Source organism: Phoxinus phoxinus, assembly GCF_949152265.1.
Source record: "Phoxinus phoxinus genome assembly, chromosome: 23".
Classification (NCBI taxonomy): Eukaryota; Metazoa; Chordata; class Actinopteri; order Cypriniformes; family Leuciscidae; genus Phoxinus; species Phoxinus phoxinus.
Window position 1 is genome coordinate 23,856,714 of NC_136898.1, and position 14,161 is coordinate 23,870,874.

The 14,161-nt window shown below is 39.9% G+C and overlaps 1 protein-coding gene across 1 annotated transcript in view; it reads left to right on the top strand.

The window, feature by feature from the left end:
* Positions 1 to 14,161, top strand: part of palm2akap2 (PALM2 and AKAP2 fusion) — a 132,282-nt gene that overhangs the window by 60,276 nt on the left and 57,845 nt on the right. The window contains exons 6-9 of the mRNA XM_079598861.1: positions 2,772 to 2,886; positions 4,888 to 4,909; positions 5,433 to 5,534; positions 7,810 to 8,475. Of these exons, the coding sequence (XP_079454987.1) occupies positions 2,772 to 2,886; positions 4,888 to 4,909; positions 5,433 to 5,534; positions 7,810 to 8,475 (905 nt within the window). The remainder of the gene's footprint in view (positions 1 to 2,771; positions 2,887 to 4,887; positions 4,910 to 5,432; positions 5,535 to 7,809; positions 8,476 to 14,161) is intronic.

Genomic DNA, 14,161 nt, shown 5'->3' on the forward strand with positions numbered 1-14,161 from the left:
AAGTCAAGGTTTACACGCGTATTTGAGTTATTTACACATGGAGGTGCTGTATTAGCAGTTATTAATGAAAACATATAGCAAGTGAAAGGGCCTATAGTATACACACACACCTCACAGAGACGCTCCATTCACACTCATGGATGTGGATGATTCTGTGTGACAGATTTCCTGTTCCTCGGTTTCCGTGTGTGTGTATGCACGTGCGCGCGCGCGCGCGTGTGTGTGTGTGTGTGTACGTTTTGTGATTGTGTGTGTGTTTTGTGAATTCTGTACTTTTTTGTGTTCTCATAGCCTACTAATATTTCAAACAGAAATCATTGTATTTTGTAATAGTTGTTGGCTGAACAAGTGAACACAGTAAAACACAATAAAACCATATTGACAAACAATACTTTTGACTAATGTCAGATTGGGGCAAGTTATTGATTAATTAATATTTTTTTACTATAATTATGTAATGAATTTCTATTAATAAAAACAAAAATATTTTTTGTGTTTTGTGTGTCATATTGTTTACTATGTATAAAAGCTATTACACAGCCTTTAATTCATTTTCAAAACAGGTCAATAATCATGTAAAGTTGTAATAGCTTAAATAAAACACTTCAATGTGCAATAGCAGAAATTACATTTCAAAAATGAACTTACCCTATGAAATATTCAGTCAAATAAAAAAAAAAACTAATCCTAACTAATCCAGTCGCCCTATATGAATCACAAAAATCTAATGTATGATTAGTGATAATGCTATATGTGTGAAAAATATACAGTCCGAACAGTAGTCAGTGAGGATGCTTTGGCGTGACTCCGCCGCTAGATGGCCGTGAAGCGCTGGCTCTCTGGCTGTCTCCACTCCTGCTCTTCCTGAGGCTCTTCTGCAAGAAAGCTATATTTAGTCGTTCGAATATGTTAGGGTCGTTTTTTTTATTGACACTATTTACAAAATAATCTTCTATAGACAGTGCAGTTAAAACTGTTTGCATTCCCATAAATTAAAGTGATACTCTTTAGATTTATTTGATGATCCAGTTCTTTTTACTTTACTTTTCATATCTACTTATTTTTCTATTATGTTTCCCTTTTATTTTTGCATTTTTTATTTGTTTTATATAAATGTTAAAGCAATAGTTCTTCATTTGGGTTGAAACCTAGACAGCAACTTAATGTCGGCCCAGATCCAGCCTTATGTTGGCATTTGGGAATGCTCCTTAAAATGAAGAACTATTATTTATATATATATATACACACACACATTTATACAATATAAATATTTAACGTGTGTGTGTGTGTGTGTGTGTGTGTGTGTGTGTGTGTGTGTGTGTGTGTGTGTGTGTGTGTGTGTGTGTGTGTGTGTGTGTGTGTGTGTGTGTGTGTGTGTGTGTGTGTGTGTGTGTGTGTGTGTGTGTGTGTATGTGTGTGTGTGTGTGTGTGTGTGTGTGTGTGTGTGTGTGTGTGTGTGTGTGTGTGTGTGTGTCTTTCCTTCTTTCTACCTTTTTATCTTTCTGCTCTTTTCCATAAAATGAAAAATATATATATTGTATATCTAATTGTATGGGTTACTCTTGTGATGCTTTTTTTTTGGTGTTTTGGGTCCGGGGGAGCAGATTCGTCTCTTTTCCCAACTTCCACAGACTATAGACAACCAAACGGCTTTCTTTAATTGAATTTGATCTCGTGTTGTGTACAAATCAAATGAAAAGTTCAGACAGTGCCACATGTTGCTGCATTCATTGTCCTCCATTATGTTTGTACACACAGATAGCACATGTCTTCATGTTCAGGGATTTTTGTCAGGAATCGTGGGAAGGCTCCTTCTGTTTTGTTATTGTAGGCCACGTAACCTCAGTGATCCCAACAATAGCAGGAAATTCTCCTGGGCGGAGGCAGCGCGGCTTCCTCATTGGCTGCCAGCATTCACAATGAGTGAGAACGGAGTCCGCTGGGAAAAGGGGAATATGCGTGGCTTAATTGACACTAAAGGGATATGTGTCTCATTCATTTCCAAAATGTGTGCACACGACTGCATTCCGATGCATGATTTCATTCAGTGTTCGACACATGTGCAACTTTGAGAAAGGGCAAAGCGCTGAGACAGTCAACGGGTTTTATGTTTCTGATTTTTCTTCATGAAATAAAGAGCACTGTCATGCCTTATGTTGTTTCTTCATGAGGTGCAAAATTACTTTTAGTAGAATATTTAGACCTACTTTTTCCATACAACATGGTGCCAAAAAACTGTAAAACTATCATAAAAGTAGTCCTGCACATATTAAAAGTCGTTCAAAGTGTGTAGTGTGTGTGTGTGTGTGTGTGTGTGTGTGTGTGTGTGTGTGTGTGTGTGTGTGTGTGTGTGTGTGTGTGTGTGTGTGTGTGTGTGTGTGTGTGTGTGTGTGTGTGTGTGTGTTGCGTTCCCTCACAAAGAACACAAACGTTTTGCAAGCGGATGCAAAGTTTCTCTGGAAGCGCAAAACTCGCCATCTCATTTTTTATTTTTTTCGGACATTTTAGGGGTTATTTTAAATTGTGATAAAACTTCACAATACCGCTGACTTTAAAAAATCTTACCAACCCCGACCTGGTAAATGATAGTGTACTTTCAGAGGTTAAACTGCAATCTCTAGTTGCATTATTGATGCACTTGATCTCCATGTGAACAGTCTCAGAAATTATTTTCTGAAGAATTTATATAGCGTGTTATGAATAATTAATTTCAGTAATTTGATGTGTTGAATGCAACAAAAAACGTTGTTTTGGTTTCTTGTGTTTTTTAGATTGGAATCAGAAATCTGTCTTCTGGAGACCGAAGAATCCCAGATCTCGGCTAAAGAGCAGGTTCTCCGAGAGCGACTGCGGGAGACGGAAAGATCTATTGAAGATCTACAGAAGGCAAGTGATCCACGTCACAGAAGAACACAAAAACTGACCTCAGACACACATATAAATGTCTGAAGATCCTTGCATTCGGCAAAATATCAAAGCAAGTATCATTTATTTTAACAGACAGATACCCGTTTAAACTGATGGACTACAACTGTGGTTACTCTTGAACTTGAGGGTTACTAATGGTGTGTTCAAGTCCTCAGGGATCGTTCACAGTTATGAGTCATAATTACAGCTTCAGATTGGATTCAGATCACAGTGCTGATGAATCTTCTCTTAATTAGGCTAGCTACAAAAAAATACAGCAAGATTTTTTAAACTCTACCTCTACAAAATAACGAACAAAGAACATGCATCAAGTGTTCTTGCTTTTATGAAACTAAATCGTCACATGTTCTATTGTAAATGTACAATACTATGGTATTTAGTTCATGCTATACTGACATGCTACAACTACAGGAACGAGTCCTAAAACCTGGAAATCAACTAGCATTGCACTTCTGATTTTCATATTTTATTTTATAACAAAAAAAAATTATTGGTGTGATTTTTAAAAACGTTTACTGATAAATAGGACTACAGAGGTTTTTGGGGTCATTAAATGTGCCAAACAGGACAATTCATCTACTTGTCTGCTTTCCTAACTATTCAAACTTGGGCGAGAATCATAAACTTAGAGCTTATTTTCTGCAATAATCCAAAAGCCAACGGAAATATGCTGGGTTTCTGTCGAGGGAACCGGGGTGAACCAGAGTCTTCAGGGTTGGCCTATAAATAAATACGTCGGCTCTTTTAATATCCACAATGATTTCTCACGGACACGGAAACTCAGAAATCCTGAGGTTATCACATGACTTGAACAATCCTGAGGTTATCACATGATGTATGAATCTTCATACATCCACTAATAATCACCTTGAATCCAGTAATTACAAAATATAGCTCAGTCCAAGTAAGTTCTCATTTGTTCATGCTAACCACTTCTACTGGTTGGTATTTTATTATGGCATGCAGACATTTTTTAAATGTGAAAGAGAAGTATGTAAATTTTTTTGGCCTATCTGTTTTTTTACCCCTTAAAGGGATACTCCACCGTTTTTTCCATATTAAACTATGCTATTCCCTTAACTAAGACGAGTTGATACATACCTCTCTCGTCTCAGTGCGTGCACTCAATCGCTCTGGCGCGCGGCGACACTTTGATAGCGCTTAGCTTAGCCCAGTTCATTCATTAGGGACCAAAGTCACTACATGACATGACTCTCTGTGGTCATAAAAAATCCCATGGCACTTCTCGTAAAGAGTAGGGGTGTAACCCCGGTGTCCTGGCCACATTCCACCCATCGGCCCCTACCAATCATGGATAATCCTAATAATCCCCATTCACTGAATTGGCTCTATCACTCTCTCTCCTCTCTCCACCTGTATCTAGTGTGTGGTGAGCGAGCGCACTGGCGCCGATGTACTGTGGCTGCCAAGTGGATGCTCACACTGGTGGTGGTTGAGGAGAGACCCCCTGATATGATTGTAAAGTGCTTTGGGTGTACGGTAGTACATATGAAAGCGCTATATAAATGCCTCATTATATTCTATTCAAACAGAGACTGTTACGTTATGGTTAGGTTTTAGGGTTAGTAGAGTAGGTTGACATGTAGTTGCAAAGTGACTTCTAGTCAGTATAATGTCTGTTGAGGATCATCAAAATAAAGTGTTCACAGATATTAAGCAGACGTCTACTAATACTCTAATGACAGTTAGTTGACGTGTAGTTGCAAATTTACTTATAGTTAGTAGAATGTCTAAAGTGGACCATCTAAATAAAGTGTTACCATACGCTTTGGTCACAATAGTCGTGCAGAAATGACACGCTTTGTCTTTAAAAGTCTAAATAATGTAACAGTAATGCAGTCATTTAGAGGAATGCAGCTATTTAAGAAACACTGTGGGTGAAAATGTTACAAAACACAAGTATGTTAAGCATCATCTTTTCTTCTTCTTTTTCTACAGAGTCTTCAGAATCAAGATGGAGGTATGGAAGTCATTTGCATCTGCATTGTACTAGATGTGGGGGTTTATTTGTCCTGTAGTCCCAAAATCGCTCTGAATACAACATAGACATTTCAAGTTCATGGGCATCTCCTCAAACCATGGATGTTACTTCCAAGGTACCAGTGCGATGGTAGACAGTCACTCAAAACATGCTCTCCTCTTGCATCCTTTTGTGGGACAGAGCTGGTCCAACATTGGCCTCTTGGACCATTTCCCTCTTGCCTCAGCTAGACTATTGAACTCCACACATACGGCAATGACTCTGCACTTTGTTTACCTTGATCCACCTATTCACAGGGAATCCATGTATCCCAGAGCCACCATTGTTTTGCTGTGATTCACTTGCGCTGCTTTTGCTGTCTAAGCAATGAGCTGCTTCACGGGGAAAGAGAGAGAGGGGAGCTCAGTTTAGTGTGGGGTATTGGAAGGGGAGGGAGCAAACTCTGTGGGCTTTTGAACACAGGAATCTAGTTTTAGTGTCTCTTCTGCTCTCCACCGGACAGATGCGGTGAATTACAACTGCTCCCAGATCCCGGACCTCCCAGAACTGAACTCCCAAACTCCCGTCTCAGCTTCAGGGGATCAACAACCGCCAAGGAAATCTGGTAGGTGCTTGTTGGGCTTGTGGGAGGGGCTGGGGTTGGTCACGGGTTTGGGCCAAGGCCAAAAGTGGGTATGTAGATTACAGATGGCGCAGTTACTCAACATTCGAGGATGGCATATTCCAAAATCTGCCAGTATATTCCATATATTCTATGGCATATTCCACAATCAGTACAGTAGGGTAACTGGTCACCAGTTTCAAACACATGTCAAAGGCTTAAACTGCTTTTGTTGGGCATGTGCTAATGACCAGTTCAGAGAAGCTCAGCTTACAGTGAAGGAGATGAGGGGAAAAGTCCATTGCCGTAACCATTTATTGCATGTCTAGTTCATGTCTTACTCCATCAGTTGCAGATAAATGGTATGCATGTACAGGGGGGAAATCTGTTCCAGAACAGCTTTGAATAAAATCAAGGCATCCGCTGAAATTCTTCAGGTATACTTCTTCATCCATTCAAGTACTTAATTGCTTTACATATAAGATTTAGATCAGTGGTTGTAGACTTTACATTGGACACCAAGTTGTGAAAGTACCACAATTAGTCATTGTTTAAACCGTCAAAGTAAATATGAAGACCTTCATAAGTATTGCTGTGAACTGCAATATGCAAATGTTATTAGCATGACATTGGCTAAATAGGAAAAAAATACATTTTTGTAAATGCATAAACAACAGCAGAAGTGTGATGCACTGTAAACCCTAACGCTCAAAATAATTAACTGGTTTGAGTAGGACAAACTTAAATTAAACTAATTAGTTCAGTCAAATTCACTTTTATGAGTATTTAGCCCTTTCTTTTTCTTTCAAGTTCACAGAACTGATATATTTTAAGTAAACTGAACTGTTTCGTTATTTTGAGTTTTATGAAATTATTTCTTTCAATTTAGACTAACTTAAGTTTCACTGAAACGGCTGGGATGTCTATTTCCCAGCATGCTTTGCCGATGGCACTCGAAAGGGAGAGTAAATGATAAAATAAAGTGTAATATAATGGGGTTTTTTTGTGCCAGACTAATTTGCCAGATGATGCCAGAGATTTAATAGTGATTAATGTTTTGTTATGCTAATTTAGAAGAATTTCTGTTAGTATTGGTTTTAGGATAGTTACCCTCATGGTGACGAGTGGTGCATGAGCTTGATCTGAGAGCAAATAAACCTTTATTTTGTTGCACAAATATAGCAAGTGCTTCTGTATAACATACTAATATATTAACAAATTAGTTTGTTAGCAGATTAGCTTTTGTTAAAACTATAGCTAAACCATACATTGTAACCAATCGGCAGATTAATGTGCAGGAAAAGTTATTGGACAATTAAATGCATGAAAATGTATTGTAGTTTAAATTTATATTAAATGCAATTAGCTGAACTTTAGTGAGCTATTTTTGCCTCACTTAACCAGGACTTAAATGCATTATTAAAAGTAATTTCATAATTTCTTTATTGTCTTTGAAATATGGCTAAAGTTTCTGCAGAATGAACTGACAACATTTATGGAAAACTAAAATATACTTTAATGCCATTTCTATTAAACTTTTAAACTTTCTAAAATGTCATGTATTTAAATATATTTGCAATTACACATTTGCAATGATGAAATTGCAATTTAGTACATTTAAAATATATTAATGTTTTTTTTTTGTTAAAATTATATTATCTGCAAGTTAAGTTTTTTAAAATATATACTTTTAAGATTTGAAGTACACTGCAAGTGCACTACAGTACAGTTATGCTCACTTCTTTTTCACAAGGATATATTTTAGCTCCCCTAACTATGCACACTTACATGGCTAGTTGCATTTTATTATTTGCATTTAGCATAGTTTTTCTATAAGTAACATTGCACCTACAAGTCTACTTCTCATTATAGTGTTAGTAGAGTATTAGTGGACTGGTAGGGTTAGGATAAGTAAAGTCAACAGAGTTTTCAAAAGGGACCATCAAAATCAAGTGTTACCGATAACTCCAAAGATTGAAATGAATAAAGTAGTGAAGCATTTCCATAAAAACAAAAAAAATGCCAGAGTGTGTCGTCAACTAAGCTTACGTCAGCATACAGCGGTTACTGGCAACAGCGTAATAACAGTGCAAAGGGTAGGTTGAATTTGTTTTCTGCCTCTGTTTTTAATGCCAATTTATGAGACTGTACGAGTATTGCATGGGCATAGTGACATCACTGAAAAACCCATTAATAATAAGCATGCCACATTTCAGTAATGCATGATAGACCACCCTGAGTAGACATTAACCCACAACCGTCTGCACTCTTCCCCAAGCATTATACGCCATGGAGATCAATGTCGAAAAGGACCGGAAAACGGGTGCCACCAAGATCCTCTCGGCCTCAGCAGTCAGTCCACGGGACGCTCACCAGAGGGGCGTCAAAGTCTACGACGACGGCCGCAAGGTGATCTATGAGGTGCGTTCTGGGGGATCTACCACACTGGAGAACGGCACGCACCCCTGGAGCCCCGGACAGGTGGACCAACTGATGCAGCAAGTCGGCCAAACCCAACAACGAGAGGACGGCGGCCGAGTCACTGTCACTCCGGCTGAGCCACAGCCGAAGGCAGGGCAGTTGAGCACCAGAGAGGCCAAGCAAGACACGAAACTAACCCCTGGCAAAGGCTACGACGGCGAGGTCACGGAGACGCCAAAGGCCTCAGCCGACAAACCGGTCACCATGATCTTCATGGGCTACCACAGCATCGAGGACGAGGAGGAATCCAAGAAGCTGCTCGGCTTCGACGGCACCATCAAGGCCGAGATCGTCCTCATCGACGAGGACGACGAGAAATCTCTCCGGGAGAAGACCGTCACCGATATGTCCACCGTCGACGGCAACGCCGCGGACCTCGTGTCGGGTCGGCCTCTGTCCGACACCACTGAACTGTCCTCAGAAGGCAAAGACGAAAGCTCGCCCAAGGAACTGCCACCCACAGGTATTGAAAAGAAAAAACGCTGCCAGTGCTGTGCTGTCATGTGACCTTTCTCCCGCAACTTCTCTTTTCCTGGAGCACATTCACCAAGGCTCTGCCTTCCTTTAAAAAACAAAATCTCACCCTGTTACTAACAGCACCTCCACATCTGTGACGCGAGAGAAGTACGCTCCTCACTCTTTCTTTTCCACAGATCGTCTGGTTCTCTTGGTGTAAGGTTGCACAACATTATGAAGACGAGGCATTGGCCGATAGCACATAAAAATAAAGCTCTTTATTGGCATTGATGCTTCCATGAAGAACCTTTAACATCCATGGAATCTTTCCATTACACAGAACGTTCTTTATAGTGGAAAAAAGGTTCTTTAGATTTTTAAATGTTCTTCATAAACACTTAAAAATAAAACGATTGTTTTAAGAACTGTTAATTAAAATGTTCTTTGGGGAAACAAAAATTATTCTATGGCTGGGGGGAAAAAACTTTTTAGGAGTGTACGTGAAGCTTTTACCCCATTAAAAAAAACGTTATTATTCTTTATTGTAATTATCGTTTGAGATATAGATGAAAAAGCCAAAAAATAGTATGTAAATGTAGAAGACTTCAACCTAGAAGTCCAATATAAGGTTGGGTAATTTCATGGAACTTCATACAATGGTGTAGCATTGATTTTACAAAAATATTGTCCATAAATGTCTATCCCATATGATCATTCACATTATGGAAACACAAAGGTAGATCCGTTCATAAGCATGTTTGACTATTATCATGTTGTCCAGTAGCCTTACGAAGCCTTCAAATGACTTAACAATTACCAGAAGCATTGTTTATCAAAGATATTTTTGTTTACAGATCCAGATTTATTTTTCCCAACAAAAATAGAGACAATGTACATATGCTCGCATTCAACTGATCTCATTGAAAGACGTTTGCCTTTCTGTGCCTCCGTATCCTCGTACTTTATAGGATTTTTATGTTTTCAGCTGCAAAAAAAAGGCACTGAATATTAAACAGACTTACAATAAAAAAGGTTTCAGATTCGACTGCTATCAGATCAGCTGAATCGTTCAAACACAGAACAATATCAAGCTCAGCACTGCCAATGTGTGCAAATAAACCTCTCAGAGAATAAAAGCTCTGCTGTGACACTATTACATGCACTATGGAAGTAAACAAGGTGCTAAATACATATTTAGGTCCATTTGCTATTTGTCTGAACGAGAAATCCACAATTCGCTACGATTTGACCATTTCACCAGCAGATAAAAAATATGAATTCACTCAAATTCAAAGCATGCATCAACCTAGGCATTCATTCTCTTTGATATAAAGTAAGAAACATTATGGTCTAAACTACTGTACATAAATAGTTTAAGATAATTATTCATAAATCACAGAGATTACGGCTGCATATATCCAATATGCCTGTAGATAAAGATTGTACATATATCACACTCAAAATGAGTGTTTAATCCACACTTATTTATATTGAAACCTGAAAGTTTATTTAATATATGCACATTGTTCGCATATTCAATCCCGAGACCTCTCAGTATGGTCATAAAGGACATATTTGATTTATCTCTAAGTAAATTCTTCTTCTTTCACTAATGCCGGCTGCCTTGCTGTTTTCTGTATTCATTTTTCTAAGTCTTGCCACATTACTGAAGAACTTGTTTTAGTGCCATAAAACATCATGTTTTTGTACAAATGATACTCAGATGGGGAAATGAAAAGCCAGCTTACTGTCACTGCTCATATTCACAGTGAACAAAGATATGAAATATGGTAAAGATATTGGTAAAACGCTGCCCTTTTTGCCCGTCTTCCAGGCATAACTCACAGCACCTGAAATATGTTTCACCCAGTCTTAAAGGAAGAGAAATCTACATTAATTATGCATGTGCAGAACATATCATTTAAAAAAAATGTTTTTGAGTGCTGAATTATTTATTTATTTTCTCAAGATCTGATCTTTGATTCATTGATTTCCCAGAAACAATGTCGAAAAATCAATAATTGCCAAAATAAGTTAAATATGCAGAATCAGTTCATGTAAACTGGCAGATGAAATCCATTATACAATGACATGCTGTAGATAACTTATTTAAAGTGCCGTGTATTAAGGCCGTACCTGAAATGATTCTGTAATCAGTGCCAAAACAAAATCACAGTTCACCTTTTTAGGCTTAAAGACCCCATGAAATGGTTTGCTTTCTTGAGTTGACATTTCCTGTTGAAACAGGAAGTTGGGCCAGAAGTTAGCTAACAGCTAACTAGCTAGTCACAGCCCACCAAAACCACGGATTCAGGGTCTGACTGGATCGTTTTGGCAATTATCCCCTGCTGGTCGATGCTATAACTGCACCTCCAACCCGATCTCATGAGAAAGCTTACGACTTATGACTTGAATGTTACGACGTGGTGATTTTGTATGAATTGATTCTTATGAAAACATGATTTTTTTTAGAATAAACATTCAGCGTAAACGAACCGTCAGTGAGGCGTACACAGATTTGCTATTCAGCACCAATTGGTCAAAACCTAAAATATTTATGAACTGCCATGAGAGTGTGTTGAATTTTTCTAATTAGTTATTGAAAATGTATAGCTCATGTGATTGGCAAAAAAAAACATGTACGAAACGGACTTCCCAGGTTGCACTGTACTTCCGAACATGCGTCAACCGAGTAACTACCATTGAGGGGAATGGTAGCATTTATTAAATACATAATATTTAACATTGGATTTTATTTTATTGTTGTCCACGCCCCTTGTGAACAAGATAAGTCATCAATATTCTTGTTCAGCACATTTTAAATGCATGTATCTGTTAAATGTTAATGTTTTCAAACTTTATGAGCACACATAGATGGTCTCGACGCTAACAAACTTGGATTTTTTTAATTCAAGGGGTCTTTAAGACTGGCTGAGCATTTCTCACGTTTGAGTCTGTTTACACAATGTAGTTAAGAACAAACTACATAAAGCATTAATGCTCCCAGAATAAGGCTAACGTGTCCATGTTGTCTATCAGGATCTTTCAGCCTCAAACTGCCAAACAGTCGACTCAGTTTTGGACTCGGATCTGCCATGAAATTACTGCTGTGCTTCTTAATTGAGATTCTGCTGTATTTTTGTAATCTTGAAGTGTAATTTTTAATTGTTCCACTTTGCTTATCTTTTTTAATGATTATAACATTCTCTTTCTGTATCATATCATCATTTTCCTCTCTCTCTCTCTCTCACACACACACTCTCTCTCTCCAGTACGGACTGCCAGCACCGATGCTGTAACATTGGCTTTAATTTATTTATTTTTTCCTTTGTATGGTATACTTAGTCCAATAAACAGCATTTTTTCCAATGTGCCTACCCTCCTGTGTCTGTGCTATGGTTCTTTCTCTAACTGATTCCCCATCATCGGGACATCACTAGCACTTTCCTCTCTCCGTAATCTCCTCATCCCTAACGGCAGCACTAACTACAGTCTCTCCAGATGTGAATGAGATGCTGATGTGTCTGTCCCGCTTCACAGATTGCATGAACAGCAAGTTTAACCCTCACCAGATCTGTTCCCTCGCTCACAGTTAAAGCTGAGGAGTTGTGAATGCACTGCAGGTTTGTAAGAGTCATCGTGTCAGTAGGATTAGAAAACCCTGGACTCACAACAGAAGGAGTGTCGTATTTGAAATATGTGAATATTAAAGGGCTCATCGGATGTTAAATTCACTTTTATATGGTGTTTGCATATAAATGTGTCTATGTAGTGTGTGGACACAACCACCACACAATGAAAATAATCATTTCACTCCTTTTTTTTAATCCTCAAAAAGTTTAAACTGCCCTTTAGATTTTATGAGCAATATGATTTCATAATGCTCATGCTCCGCCCACTGTCCCGTATTAGCATATTTACGCCCTTGACCACTGACGGCCTGTCCCGTATTAGCATATTTACACCCTCGACCACTGACGGCGTCCCGTATTAGTATATTTACGCCCTCGACCACTGACGGCCTGTCCCGTATTAGCATATTTACGCCTTCGACCACTGACGGCCTGTCCCGTATTAGCATATTTACGCCCTCGACCACTGACGGACTGTCCCGTATTAGCATATTTACGCCCTCGACCACTGACGGACTGTCCCGTATTAGCATATTTACGCCCTCGACCACTGACGGACTGTCCCGTATTAGCATATTTACACCCTCGACCACTGACGGACTGTCCCGTATTAGCATATTTACGCCCTCGACCACTGACGGACTGTCCCGTATTAGCATATTTACGCCCTCGACCACTGACGGACTGTCCCGTATTAGCATATTTACACCCTCGACCACTGACGGACTGCCCCGTATTAGCACTGACGGCCTGTCCCGAATTAGCATATTTACACCCTTGACCACTGACGGCGTCCCGTATTAGCATATTTACACCCTCGACCACTGACAGCGTACCGTATTAGCATATTTACACCCTCGACCACTGACGGCCTGTCCCGAATTAGCATATTTACACCCTCGACCACTGACAGCGTACCGTATTAGCATATTTACGCCTTCGACCACTGACGGCCTGTCCCGTATTAGCATATTTACGCCTTCGACCACTGACGGCCTGTCCCGTATTAGCATATTTACGCCCTTGACCACTGACGGACTGTCCCGTATTAGCATATTTACGCCCTCGACCACTGACGGACTGTCCCATATTAGCATATTTACGCCCTCGACCACTGACGGACTGTCCCGTATTAGCATATTTATGCCCTCGACCACTGACGGACTGTCCCGTATTAGCATATTTACACCCTCGACCACTGACGGACTGTCCCGTATTAGCATATTTACGCCCTCGACCACTGACGGACTGTCCCGTATTAGCATATTTATGCCCTCGACCACTGACGGACTGTCCTGTATTAGCATATTTACACACTCGACCACTGACGGACTGTCCCGTATTAGCATATTTACGCCCTCGACCACTGACGGACTATCCTGTATTAGCATATTTACGCCCTCGACCACTGACGGACTGTCCCGTATTAGCATATTTACGCCCTCGACCACTGACGTACTGTCCCGTATTAGCATATTTACGCCTTGGACCACTGACGGACTGTCCCTTATTAGCATATTTACGCCCTCGACCACTGACAGCGTACCGTATTAGCATATTTACGCCTTCGACCACTGACGGCCTGTCCCGTATTAGCATATTTACGCCTTCGACCACTGACGGCCTGTCCCGTATTAGCATATTTACGCCCTTGACCACTGACGGACTGTCCCGTATTAGCATATTTACGCCCTCGACCACTGACGGACTGTCCCGTATTAGCATATTTACGCCCTCGACCACTGACGGACTGTCCCGTATTAGCATATTTACACCCTCGACCACTGACGGACTGTCCCGTATTAGCACTGACGGCCTGTCCCGAATTAGCATATTTACACCCTTGACCACTGACGGTGTCCCGTATTAGCATATTTACACCCTCGACCACTGACAGCGTACCGTATTAGCATATTTACGCCTTCGACCACTGACGGCCTGTCCCGTATTAGCATATTTACGCCTTCGACCACTGACGGCCTGTCCAGTATTAGCATATTTACGCCCTTGACCACTGACGGACTGTCCCGTATTAGCATATTTACACCCTCGACCACTGAC